We start from the raw sequence: 14820 nt of genomic DNA on the forward strand, positions 1-14820 counted from the left end.
ATTAAGGTAAAATTCCCAATTCAATTATTTTTTCTTTTTCTTCATGAGTTTAATTCTTCATTAGAGGAAATTATCACATTAGGTAGGATTATATGGAACTACCTTAAGCTTCGGTATGTTTCAGAGTTTTTAAGAGCTTCTATCTGCTCAAGGGTAGGGAACAAGGCAGTGAAAAACTGGGAAAAAGACAAAGTATGTGTTTGCCTTTACTTCCAGTATGTCTTCGATGCCTCTAGACACCCAGTTTATGCAGACAGTTCCCTAATGGCCTAGGATCCTCCCACAAGGTATCTCACTCAGGGCTCTGCAACCCCTTTCATAAAAATCCATTACTGATTTGTCCTATTTCTTATTCTCTAACAATCCTGCTCTTTTGAGACCAGCCAGTTAATTTTGCACACGTTTCTATTTCCCCCCCTGGTGTGTATGTATATTTGGGATCTCTTTCCTCTTCATCTTCCTTTTTCTTCTCCTCCTTCTTATTTTTCTTTTTATATAGAACTAGTATGGAGTCATGTAATCTATTTAACTTAACTTACCTGGTATATAGCGGTGAAAATTTTAGGGATTTGGGAAGCTGTTGGTATTTTTTGGCAGGACACTCTTGAAATCCTTTAACCTATATCATATAAGTGGTCATCTAGTATTGCTTGGACATTAGACTGGCTCTAAGCAGGGACCTCTGATTTCTCTGATAATCCTGGAATCCATTTGTTTTTTACAAAAGGAATGTCTAACACTTTAGAATCCCAAGAACCTGCAACTCTTTAGCATGAACTTTGATGTGGATGAAATTCCTTCAGGTCTGTTCCTTCCCAGCCCCAGCATTGAGAGCTCAGAAGTTGCTTGGGTCTATCTCCATGCAGAGAGAATGATGCTGACCAATTCCGCCTATAGTGAGCTTAGTAGTCCCTCCAAAATTCATGTCCCCATGGAACCTCAGAATGTGACCTTGTTTGGAAATAGGATCTCTGCATATGTAATTAGTTAAGTTGAGGTTATACTAAACTAGACTGGGCCCTAAATCCAATAATTGGTGTCCTTATAAAAAGAGAAGATTAATAGAGACAGAAAAACAATGACATAGGGAAGAAAGCCATGTGAAGATAAGAGATTGGAATAACCAAGGAACACCAGGATTCTGGAGCCACCAGAAGCTAGGAAGAGGCAAGGAAGGATTCTTTTCCAGAGACTTCAGTGGGAGCATGGCCCTGGCAATACTTTGATTTAAGATGTCTAGCTTCCAGAACTATGAGAGAATAAATTCCTGTTGTTTTCAGCCACCCAGCCCATAGTAATTTGTTACAGCAGCCCTAGGAAACTAATACACTGACTATTCCAGCTATCTTAGTGCAGGCACAAGATATCTGAATGAAGGAACAATTTTGGACATTTCCTCTCTAGCAAATACCATTTACAGAATAGCCAAGGGTAGACCTATGACCCCAGTTGAACTGCTCCAGACATCTCCAGTAGAATGCAGCCAACCCAGCCGAGGCCCCATTCATGATGGAACAGAGACAATGGTTCCTGTGGTGTCCCTCAAATTACTGACCCACAGAATCACGAGCATAATAAAATGGTCATTGTTTTATGCCTCTGTTTTGTTGAAAAAACAAACACCCCACACTTTTTATTTTGAAATAATTTTAAAATTACATAAAAGTTACAAAAATAATATATAGTGTTCCAGTATACTCCTCATTCCCTAATGTTAACATCTTGTATAACCATAGTACAATGATCAAAACTAAGAAATTAACGTTGGTATAATACTATTACTTACACTAAAGACCTTAAAATCCATCAGTTTCCCCACGAATGTCCTCTTTACTTTCTAGTATCCAATCTAGGATCCCATATTGCATTTAGTGTCCTGTCCCCCTAGTCTTCTGCAGTCGGTGACAGTTCCTCAGTCTTTCCTTGTCTTTATGATCTTGACATGTTTGGAGAGTATTGGTCAGTTAGATCATAAAATATCCTCCAACTTCAGTTTATTTTCTCTTGATTCGATGGAGGTTATGCATTTTTGGCAAGAATACCCCAGAAGTGATGTATTCTTCTCAGTCTGTCTTAATATTTCTGTCTGCACTGATATTAGTATTTCACTGTTTTTATTAGTATAGCTTTGTAATGCATTTTATTAGAGCAGGTATATTGTCTTTTTCAAAAAGTTTTTTTTTAATAACATGTTTTTCTCTCTCTGAGAGCTGTTTAGCAATGACTACATTATTTAAGAAGACGGCAAAGCACTTGTAAAAATACTTTTTTACTAACTTAAATGGCTAAAGACTATTGTATGAAGATAATCTGTCTCGAAAAGTTAAACTTCTTATATTTTCTTTCATGTCTGTCTGTAATTCACCTTCATAGAACTGATTCTCCACCCCTGTCTATATTAATAAAAAGCCTGTGGTCGTGACGCCATAACGCCATCACAGCCAAACAAGCAGTGGCTCTCGCGGCGGGCGGGGTGGGGCGGAGAGCTATGAGCTGTGGAGGGCTACCAGCAGCAGAGAGTTAGGAGCGGCAGAGGGTGGAGCATGAGCAACGAGCGGTGATGGGCGGGTTGGCCAGCTGAGGCGAGCCGAAGCTAGCTACTCCTGCACAATTTCGTGCGCACTGAGCCTCTAGTTCCAAATAAAAAACATGGTCAGTGTCAGGAATGAGGTTCTGGATGCTATAGCATCTCAGCATATGTCCCCCCAAAAATGTATGCACACTTTTTAAAAAAATATATTTTATTGATTTTTTACAGAGAGGAAGGAAGAGGGATAGATAGTCAGAAACATCAATGAGAGAGAAACATCGATCAGCTGCCTCCTGCACACCTCCCACCGGGGATGTGCCCACAACCAAGTTACATGCCCTTGACCGGAATCGAACCTGGGACCCCTCAGTCCGCAGGCCGACGCTCTATCCACTGAGCCAAACCGGTTCTGGCAATGTATGCACACTTTTAACAACTGATAGCTCAATTGATATTTCTTTCTTTTTAGATTTAACACATTGGGATGAATAATTATTCAAAGTGTTTATACTTTTTTTGGGGAAACCCAATATTTTAGAAAGTAGAGCTAATGGATGAGGCAATAGATGAAAGGATCAATGGTGGCTTTTTGACTTTAACCTTTTCAGTCAGAGTTCACTACTAAGTGAATTTTTGGCCTGGGAGGACAAAACTTTTGCCCTTTCTTCAAAATTAAATCAGAATATCAAATACATTAATTTATAAAGATAATGACATGTATATTTGCCTTAAACCTGAAGAGCTCACAGTTGTTATCTCTGGAGTCACATGACTGTTATAAGCCCTATAGACAGTTACACTCATGTTAGATTAGTACTAATGTTCTAACATGGAAATTAGGTGAACTTAATGAGCTGAAAGCTGGATTAGAGTTTCAAATTTTAGATTTTGAATTCTTAGTTATTACATATTGGCAAAGCAGATAAGATTTATGAGATTTATTTATGTTTACCTTTATTTCATTTAAATTATATGTATTTATTATTTATAAGGCTTATAAAATTGATTATTATGTATTGGTGAAGCAGATAAGATACATAAGTAGGGTTGATGTACAAGAAATGGGAATAAAAGACAGTGAGGTAAAACAAATGTTACCATCCATCTTGATTAGCTCACACTTGACCAGATCACCAAAATGAAGAGACAACTTTATTGTATTACTGTTTCTTCAGGCTTATGATACAAACAGAAAAACAGAAATCTTTTGCCCTGTGTCTCTCCATGAATGCTTTTTTTAAAATCAGGCAAGCGCAGAGTTCTTATATATTGTCCAGTAGATGGCAGCATCTAGTTAAAATGCATTCTACTTTTAAAAAGTCACTTGTAGATGTTAGAGCCAGACGTTTTTGGACTTAACTTTAAACACACATGTATTAACATACCCAAATCTACTTTCTACTTTTATTCTTATTTTTTCCCTTTAAAAAAGTGAGAAATTCTTAGGATGAGTATTCTTCTTTCTCTCTTTCAGTCATTCCTTAACTTTTTATTTAAGAGTAACTTGACAGACTTTGGACTAGCACAACATACATGCTAGTTCCCTTCTCACATCACAAGTAGCCAATAGCAAAGAAAAGAAAAAAAAGAAAATTATATTTGTATTTTCTGTTGAGTTATTTAATTTTATTTATAGGCACTGAACACAAATGAGGACTGACTCCAAGAAAAAGATAAAAGCCAAATTAAAAAAAAAATTTTTTTTTACCATATTTTGACTTTATAACCCAGAGTTAATAACCTCAAGTTTACTGAGATTTTGAAGTAGACAATATTAGCACTTGCTAGAGATTTTGGTAATATTTTAAAAGTCTATCCCACCCCATTTTTGAGGGATCGCTTTTAAGTTTTTCTAGAGAATGTTGTGAAAATCAAAACTTTTAATGAGTTTCCCTTTGTTTTTAGCATTTATCTCATGGACAGAGATAGAATTCAATACTCTGAGACAGATACATCCAGTGATAGGATGTTTGTTATTGGTGTTTTTCATAGAGGTTATACTTTTTTTGCCTTTGTGGCCTCTTGTGTTTCCAAATTTATAAGTGTGTAAAGACACAACACCAACATATTAATTAATCCTGCCTCTCAAAATCTGTTAATACCTCTTTTGAAGTGCTTTTCTGTGAAATTCAGGTATATGATACTCCTGCTGCTTTGTGATGTTAAGATTAAATATTCCAAGAAAATCTGGTAGTCTCTTTCTGCTCTGATTTGCAGAGGACTGAGGGAAAAAATGATATAACTGTGCTAGTACAGCTAAGAAAGTTTGGTTTTTAACCTCAGTTGGATTCTCAGTCTTGCCTAACAATTTCTTTTGCAGTCTCCAAAGTAGCTATTCCTATGCATTTAACCTCCTATTCTCTTCTGCAAGCTCTTCACTCTGGAAGTCTTACTGTCCAGAGAAAATGGATCAAGTAGGTGGGAATCCTTTCCATATTCTTTCTTTTTGTCCCTAAACTGCACTCTGATTGTGCTCCTCCACCTCCCTTAGATGCTCTTCTAGAAGGTCAAAGTCAATAACATATCATTCTTTTCACCCTGTCCTTGACTCCTGATCCATGAATCACTCAGTCTCTCACCTGGAGCTTCACCCTCTCTCCTTTCTGGCTCCTTCCCTTCAGTTTACCATGCTTAAATCTTCTGATCCTAAAAACAGAATCGAAGAGCCATCAAATCAACCAAACATACATATGAAACTCCCCCCCTCCGTTCTTCATCCTACTTCCAAACAGATACCACTCAATTTTCTTCCTCTCCTTAAAGGTCAGACTTCTCAAAATAACACTTACTGGTGCTACCTGGTCAACTTCCAGCTTCTTAATTTCTCAGTGTTATGTATTTTCTCCTATACTTTATCAGTGGTCTTCCTAAATTCTTAATCTAGTGACATACTTCCAATATTTTTAACTTGAATTCTTTATTGTTTAAAGTATTACATATGTCTCCTTTTCCCCCCATTGACCTCTCCCTGGCCACTCCCATCCACCCAGCACATGCCCTCAGGCCCCTACTGTCTGTGTCCATTGGTTATGCTTATATGCATGCATACAAGTCCTATGGTTGATCTCTTACCCCCTGCCCCCACCCTCCCCTACCTTCCCTCTGAGGTTTTGAAGGTCTGTTAGATGCTTCTCTGTCTCTGGATCTATTTTTATTAATCAGTTTATGTTGTTCATTATATTCCACAAATGAGTGAGATCATGTGATATTTATCTTTCTCCGAATGGCTTATTTCACTTAGCATAATGTTCTCCAATTCTATCCATGCTATTGCAAATGGTAAGAATTCCTTTTTCTTTTTACAGCAGCATAGTATTCCACTGGGTAGTTGTACCACAGTTTTCTAATCCACTCATCTGCTGATGGGCATTTAGGCTGTTTCCAAATCTTAGCTATGGTAAATTGTGCCGCTATGAACATAGGGGTGCATATATCCTTTCTGATTGGTGTTTCTGTTTTCTTGGGATATATTCCTACAAGTGGGATTACTGGGTCAAATGGAAGTTCCATTTTTAATTTTTTGAGGAAACACCATACCATTTTCCACAGTGGCTGCACCAGTCTGCATTCTCACCAGTAGTGCAAGAGTGTTCCTTTTCCTCCGCATCCTCACCAGCACTTGTCATTTGTTGATTTGTTGATGGTAGCCATTCTGACAGGTGTGAGATGATACTTCATTGTTGTTTTGATTTGCATCTCTTGGGTGATTAGTGACTTTGAGCATGTTTTCATGTGTCTCTTGGCCTTCTGTATGTCCTCTTTTGGAAAATGTCTATTTAGGTCCGTTGCCCATTTTTTGATTGGGTTGTTTATCTTCCTTTTGTTAAGTTGTATGAGTTCCCTATAAATTTTGGAGATTAAACCCTTATCGTAGATAACATTGGCAAATATGTTCTCCCGTGCAGTGAGCTTTCTTGTTGTTTTGTTGATGGTTTCTTTTGCTGTGCAGAAGCTTTTTATTTTGATGTAGTCTCATTTGTTTATTTTCTCCTTAGTTTCCATTGCCCTTGGAGCTGTATCGGTAAAGATATTGCTACGACAAATGTCTGCTATTTTGCTGCCTATAGCTTCTTCTAAGATTTTATGGTTTCCCGTCTTACGTTTAAGTCCTTTATCCATTTTGAGTTTATTTTTGTGTATGGTGTAAGTTGGTGGTCTAGTTTCATTTTATGGTATGTATCTGTCCAATATTCCCGACACCATTTATTGAAGAGACTGTCTTGACTCCATTGTATGTTCTGGCCCCCTTAGTCAAATATTAATTAAGCATAATGGCTTGGGTCAAGTTCTGGATTCTCTGTTTTGTACCGTTGATCTATATGTCTGTTCTTGTGCCAGTACCAGGCAGTTTTGAGAACAGTGGCTTTGTAACATAGCTTGAAATCTGGTATTGTGATCCCTACAGCTTTTCAGGATTGCTGCGGCTATTCGGAGCCTTTTTTTTTGTATTCCATATGAATTTTTGGAGAGTTCATTGTAGGTGTATGAAATGTGATGTTGGTATTTTAATGGGGATTGTATTGAATCTATAGATTGCTTTGGGTAGTATGGACATTTTTTTGTTGTTGTTTTATTTTATTTTCTTGATTTAAAAAATTTTTTTCTTTATTGATTAAGGTATTATTACATATGTGTCCTTATTCCCCCTCTGCCCCCCCGCCCCACACCCGTTCATGCCCTCACCCCCCTGGTGTCTGTGTCCGTTAGTTAGGTTTATATGCATGCACACAAGTCCTTTGGTTGATCTCTCTCCCTTACCCTCACCTTCCCTACCTTCCCTCTGAGGTTTGACTGTCTGATTGATGCTTCTCTGTCTCTGGATCTATTTTTGTTCATCAGTTTATGTTGTTCACTATATTCCATAACTGAATGAGATCATGTGATATTTATTTTTCTCTGACTGGCTTATTTCGCTTAGCATAATGCTCTCCAGTTCCATCCATACTGTTGCAAATGGTAAGAATTCCTTCTTTTTTTACCACAGCATAGTATCCATTGTGTAGATGTACCACAGTTTTCTAATCCACTCATCTGCTGATGGGCATTTAGGCTGTTTCCAAATCTTAGCTATGGTAAATTGTGCCGCTATGAACATAGGGGTGCATATATCCTTTCTGATTGGTGTTTCTGTTTTCTTGGGATATATTCCTACAAGTGGGATCACTGGGTCAAATGGGAGTTCCATTTTCAGTTTTTTGAGGAAACTCCATACTGTTCTCCACAGTGGCTGCACCAGGCTGCATTCCCACCAGCAGTACAAGAGGGTTCCTTTTTCTCTACATCCTTGCCAGCACTTGTCCTTTGTTGATTTATTGATGATAGCTAGTCTGATGGTACTGCATTGTTGTTTTGATTTGCATTTCTTGGATGATTAGTCACTTTTAGTATCCTATCTGATAAAGACGGAATATGCAAATTAACCGTAACTCCACAACAAAGATGGCGGAGCCCACAGCCAATAAGGAGGGAATATGCAAATTGATGCAACAAGGTGAGAGGCGGAAGGCCGCTCTGGGCGGAGTGAAGGCAGTGCTGGAAGCCAGGGTAAGGAAGGCCTATACTTGCACGAATGTTCATGCATCGGTCCTCTAGTGTTTTCATATGTCTCTTGGCCTTCCTTATGTCCTCTTTTGAAAAGTATCTATTTAGGTTCATTGCCCATTTTTTGATTGGGTTGTTTATCTTCCTTTTGTTAAGTTGTATGAGTTCCCTATAAATTTTGGAGATTAAACCCTTATCGTAGATAACATTGGCAAATATGTTCTCCCATGCAGTGTGCTTTCTTGTTGTTTTGTTGATGGTTTCTTTTGCTGTGAAAAAGCATTTTATTTTGATGTAGTCCCATTTGTTTATTTTCTCTTTAGTTTCCATTGCCCTAGGAGCTGTATCGGTGAAGAAATTGCATCGGCATATGTCTGAGATTTTGCTGCCTGTGGATTCCTCTAGTTTTTTTATAGTTTCCCGTCTTACATTTAAGTCCTTTTATCCATTTTGAGTTTATTTTTGTGTATTGTGTAAGTTGGTGGTCTAGTTTCATTTTATGATATGTATCTGTCCAATATTCCCAACACCATTTATTGAAGAGACTGTCTTGACTCCATTGTATGTTCTTGCCTCCTTTGTCAAATATTAATTAAGCATAGTGGTTTGGGTCAATTTCTGGGTTCTCTGTTTTGTTCCATTGATCTATATGTCTGTTCTTGTGCCAGTACCAGGCAGTTTTGAGAACAGTGGCTTTGTAATACAGCTTGATATCTGGTATTGAGATCCCTCCTACTTTGTTCTTCTTTCTCAGGATTGCTGCAGCTGTTTGGGGTCTTTTTTTAATTCCAGATGAATTTTTGGAGAATTCGTTCTAGGTCTGTGAAATATGCTGCTGGTATTTTAATGGGGAGTGCATTGAATCTATAGATGGCTTTAGGTAGTATGGAATTTTAATGATGTTGATTCTACCTATCCATGAACACGGTATATTCTTCCATCTGTTTATGTCTTCCTCTATCTCTTTTTTCAACGTCCTATAGTTTTCCAAGTACAGGTCTTTTACCTCCTTAGTTAAGTTTATTCCTAGTTATCTTAATTGTTTTGATACAGTGGTAAATGGTTTTTTTTTTGTTTTTTTTTAGTTTCTCTTTCTGTGAGTTCATTATCTATATATATAAAGAGCCAGGGTCCGTAACATTCAAAACGACCGAAGGCTCAACCAACGGGAAGTCAGTCCTGCAGTCATGGCTGTGTTGCCGTGGCGACCCAGCACTGACTGCTGCCACTGCAGGCGCTGAGACCCAGCACTGACTGCCGAGGGGGCTGCGGATCAGGTCCAGAGAGAGGCTGGGAGAGAGAAGCAGGGTCTGATCCGTAGCCTCTGTGGCAGCTGTTGATCAGCACTTGCCTCTCTCTTTCTCTCCAAGGGGTCCCTGATTGGAGAGGGTGCAGACTGGGCTGAGGGAACCACCCCCCTGTGCATGAATTTCGTGAACTGGGCCACTAGTTGGTTTATAAAAAGCCATAGATTTCTGGGTGTTAATTTTGTATTCTGCTACATTGCCAAATTCATTTATTAAGTCTAGTAGTTTTTTGGTGGAGTCTTTAGGGTTTTCTATGTACAATATCATGTCATCTGTGAATAATGGCAGTTTTACTTCTTTTCTAATTTGGATACCTTTTATTTCTGTTTCTTGTCTGATCACTATGGCTACTACTTCCAGTACTATATCAAACAGGAGTGGTGAAAGTGGGCATCCCTGTCTTGTTTTTGTTCTTAGGGGAAATGGTTTTTGTTTTTGTCTACTGAGTATGTTGTTGGCTGTAGGTTTGTCATATAAGGCTTTTATTATGTTGAGGTATGATCCCTCTATTCCCAACTTGCTGAGAGTTTTTATCAAGAAAGAGTGTTGAATTTTTGTTGAATCCTTTTTTCTGCATCAATTGATATGATTATGTGATTTTTGTCTCTCAATTTAAGTGATGTATAACATTTATTGATTTGCGGATATGGTACCAGCCTTGCATTCCTGGAATAAATCCCACGTGGTCATGGTGTCTCATCTTTCTAATGTAATGCTGGATCTGATTTGCTAGAATTTTGTTGAGGATTTTAGCATCTATGTTCATCAGAGATATTGGCCTATAACTCTTTCTTTGCAGTGTCTTTATCTGGTTTTAGGATTAGGGTAATGCTGGCTTCATAGAAAGAGCTTGGAAGTATGCCTTCCTCTTGAATTTTTTGGAATAGTCTGAGAAAGGTAGGTTTTAGGTCTTCTTTGAATGTTTGGTAAAACTCCCCTGTGAAGCCGTCCAGATCAGGGCTTTTGTTTACTGGAAGTTTTTTGATTATTGCTTCAATTTCCTCCATAATTATAGGCCTATTCAGATTTTTTGATTCTTACTGATTGAGTTTTGGAAGATTGTATTTTTCTAGGAATATGTTCATTTTGTCTAGGTTGTTCATTTTGTTGGAATAGAGTTGTTCATAGTATTTTTTTTACAATCCTTTGTATTATTACTGTGGGGTCTGTTGTTATTTTGCCTCTTACCTTTTTTTCTTTTCTCGATATCATTTTTGCTCTTTTTTCTCTTTCCTAATTCTCTCTTCTCTGGTGTTCGCTTTTATTGGGGTTATTAGTGCTCTTTTCAATAATTATTCATATTCTGAGAACTTTAAAAGAATTCAGTACTGAAATTTATTGAATGCATTTCAATACCTATTTATATTATACTAAAGTTTTTCTTACTTGACAAACTTATTTAATGTTTTAAAATTAATAGATTTAAATACTTAATGAATCTTTTATTCTTGGGTCAATATTTCTTCCTTATGGAGGATTTTTCTTTTAATTCAGTACCAAATTTGAATGGCTGATTTATTCAGAATTTTTGCATCTGCATTTATAAGTGAGATAAGCTGTGTATGTGTGTGTGTGTGTGTGTGTGAGAGAGAGAGAGAGAGAGAGAGAGAGAGAGAGAGAGAGAGAGAGATTGAGAGAGAGAGAGAGAGAAGAGAGAGAGAGAAAGGTTGACTGTGTCCACCATGAACATATATTGTGGTGTTGGGGGTAGGGGTGGGATTGGGGCAAATGAATATGTGTATGATTTGTGAGGCTATGTTAACTTCATAAAATGAAAAAGGCTGTTCATTTTCTATCCTTTAAAATAGTTTATATAACATGGGGATTATCTGTTTCCTAAAAATTTGAAAAATTTCACTGGAAAAACCATCTGGTTCAAATCATTCCTTGGAGGCACTTCTCTGATCTTTTTTCAGCTTCTTTCATATTTACTATTAGTTTACTAGTCTTCTGGAGTCAATTTTGGCAATACAGCCATGTCACTGAGATTTTAAAGTATCCATTTCACCGAGATTTTAATTTTTAGTAACATAAAATTTTGTATACCATAGCATTTTAAAACAATAATTCTTATTGTTTATATGTCCCATTTATTATTTCTAATTTTATTCATGTTTTTCTTTTATTTAATCTAGAAGTTTTGTTAACTTTTTAAGCATAATTTTAGATTTACAGAAAAGTTATGAAGATAGTACATATATTTTACATAAAACTGCAACTAATTTTCCCCATTACTAACATTAGTATGGTACATTAGTTACAATTAATGAACCAGTATTGACATATTATTAACTTAAGTCTATACTTGATTCAGACATTTAGTTTTTACCTAATGTCTTTTTCCTGTTCTATGATCTCATCCAGGATGCCATATTTCATTTACTCCTCATGTCTCCTTAGGCTTCTCTTGCTATGTGCTTTCTCAGGCTTTCCTTGTTTTTTATGACCTTGGTAGTTTTGAGGAGGACTGGCCAGGTATTTTGTAGATTTCCAGCAATTGGGATTTGTCATGTTTTTCTCAGGATTTGACTAGGGTCATATGTTCTTGGAAGACCAAAGAGTGAAAGTGCCTTTCCATTACATCACATCATCCTATCCACATAATTTATCATCATTGATATTAACTTTGGTCAGCTGGCTGAGGAAGTGTTTGTCAGATTTCTTCATAGTAAAGTTCCTCTATTTTTACACCCTTTCCATACTGCCCTCTTTGGAAGGAAGTAAGTATGCACAGATCATACCTAAGAAATAGGGAGTTGAGCTTTACCTCCTTGAAGGCAGAGTATTTATATACATTATTTTGAATTATTCTGCAAGGGGGATTTGTGTATTCTCCATGCTTATTTATATCAGTATAGACCCGTGGTCGGCAAACTGCGGCTCGCGAGCCACATACGGCTCTTTGGCCCCTTGAATGTGGCTCTTCCACAAAATACCATGGCCTGGGCAAGTCTATTCTGAAGAAGTGGTGTTAGAAGAAGTTTAAGTTTAAAAAATTTGGCTCTCAAAAGAAATTTCAATCGTTGTACTGTTGATATTTGGTTCTGTTGACTAATGAGTTTGCCGACCACTGGTAGACTAATGGGTATTTATTGTATACGTTGTGTTATAATCCTATAGCACATTATTTTGTTGCTCAAAATTTTTCCAGCTTTGGCCATTGGGAGCTCTTTCAGTCGACTCCTATGTCCCTTAGACATATCCCCATCATTTGAGTTTTGTTTTGTTGTGGTTGTTGAGCACTTTTTTACTTTATGGCATTAGAAGATGCTCCAGACTCATCTGCTGTATATCCTACCTGAGTCCTAGATTTAGCTATTTTTCCAAGGAACCCTGGTTCCTCTGATTGAAAAATATTGGAAACCAAGATTTGGATGTTAGGTGTGCTTGTTGCTGCTGGGGAGTTGTTAATTCTAGGCCCTCCAAGAAAGGAAATATTTATCTGTATACTAACCTATCTAGACATATTTCTGTGTAACCATCTGTATCTATATTAAGATAAAAATTAGTCCATACTGATGTTTCCGATTTAATTACCAAATGGCTCATTCTAGCCTTTTCCCCTTGCTCTTCTGTAACCTTCACTCCAACAGGGAGAAATCTGGCTCTCACCATTGGCCACCTCTTTACTTAATTGTTCAATTCCACCATACAAGTTTTTCTCATGATTTGATATCAAAATTGTGTACACAATTCCTTATTTATTTTGTGTGTATTAAACAAATGATTTTAAAAAAATCAATAGATCCTTCTCGCTGTAAGCATGAAGACACAGTTTTCTCAGTGTTTCATACTCAAGTGCCTCCAGAAGAATATGAAAACCAAATGCAGAATGCCAATCAAGGTATGCTTGAATTTGTGTGATTTTTTTTTTTTTACATATTGTCACAAGAAAGTACTAACTGTATACAGAAGTATCCACAGATGAGATGATTTGATGTGATTTAATCACTAAGTGGGTGGAAGTAGGTGAGGTTCTAGATAAAACTAGATTGGTCATTGTTAATCAGTTGGTTGTTGAAGATTCATTATGCAATTCTTTCCACTTTAGGATGTTTAAAATTTTATATAAAAAGAGTTAAAGGAAAGCTGGCTGCAAGAAATGAAAACCTAGCTAAACCAAAAAAGAAAATGTATGGGAAGAATCCTGGTGGTAGACATTCTCTTTTATTCCCACGAGCATATTCTGTGGATAGTCATTAAGAAGGAGACTCTATTCCAAAATCTTAGAGACCAACTGATCCCACTTGGGTTAGTGCTTACCACTGGTCCAGCAAACTCCTCCTACCCAGTATGGGTTGGGTCTCTATAGAATATGGCAGCTTCTGCCAAGGATCACCACCAGGATGGAGAGTAGAAGGGGACATATCTAGTGAGACAATTCTGATCAGACAATCCAATGTTTTCTACAATTTTTTAAAAGTATATTTTAAAGAAACTCTAATAAAATGTAGATCTGGATGCATTTAATTTGAGTTATTTTAATGCTGTATTATTAAAGAGTATAGGAAACTTCAACTGTATGATAAACCTTATATTTCAACTTAAAAGACTGTTTACAACTTGGATTTTGGAAAAAAGTTACATATTTTATATCTAAGGAGACCATTCACCAAAACAGTAACTGCTATTTTAACTATTGGTAGTTGATTTAAAAATATGATTTAATTGATTAGAAAATAAAACCTCAATTATAAAGCACAGATTTATTTGTCTAGAAACTCATAACTTAAACTTGAATAAAACTTGGTTTTACTCAAACTTATTTTTGTTTGAAATGAATTTAAAACCAAAGATATTATTCTTTTCCTGGTTCTTTCCAGATATTGTTGTCAAAATTTATTGTTTAATGATTAAATTTATATTCAATCTTGGATAATTAGCTACAAATACCCTTAATCCTTATAACCTTGAGGTAACCTTCTTGTAAAACAAAGATAACTTTTAAGTAAACCTTGTCTGGATTGAGCTGCTGGCTGGTGTTTTTTCCTTTTGGACTTGAATGTGGCAATCTATTCTATTTTGTAGGGTGGACTCCACTTGTCATTTAAGAATACTCTCCTTCTTTAACTAATGCAGTTTTAAAGCATTAGTAAGGTGTTCACAAGATCTTGTTTTAAATGCTTTAAACATGACTGTAGTGAAAGCAAGATCTATATAATAAAAGCCTAAGTGACCATTCAACCATTTGACCATTCGACCGTTCGACCAGTAGCTATGACGTGCACTGACCACCAGGGGGCAGATGCCCAAGGGCTCCCGGATTGCAAAAGGGTGCAGGCCAGGCTGAGGGACTCCCCCCGCCCCCACCGAGTGCATGAATGTCATGCACCAGGCCTCTAGTATTTAATAAAGGGAATAAGAGTGCATAAGCATTTTTCTTACCCTTGTTTGGAGCACACAGGATCTGAACAACTCAGAGGCTGACTTAAATCTCTATTT

General features: G+C 37.0%; 1 protein-coding gene across 1 annotated transcript in view; it reads left to right on the plus strand.

Moving 5' to 3' along the window:
- The window catches only part of FSIP1 (fibrous sheath interacting protein 1), a gene marked incomplete at its 3' end in the record, with an annotated part of 208983 nt that overhangs the window by 22000 nt on the left and 172163 nt on the right, over positions 1-14820 (plus strand). The window contains exon 6 of the mRNA XM_080645541.1: positions 13124-13222. Within this exon, the coding sequence (XP_080501667.1) occupies positions 13124-13222 (99 nt within the window). The remainder of the gene's footprint in view (positions 1-13123; positions 13223-14820) is intronic.

This window comes from Plecotus auritus (genome assembly GCF_963455305.1).
Source record: "Plecotus auritus genome assembly, chromosome: 1".
Taxonomy (NCBI): Eukaryota; Metazoa; Chordata; class Mammalia; order Chiroptera; family Vespertilionidae; genus Plecotus; species Plecotus auritus.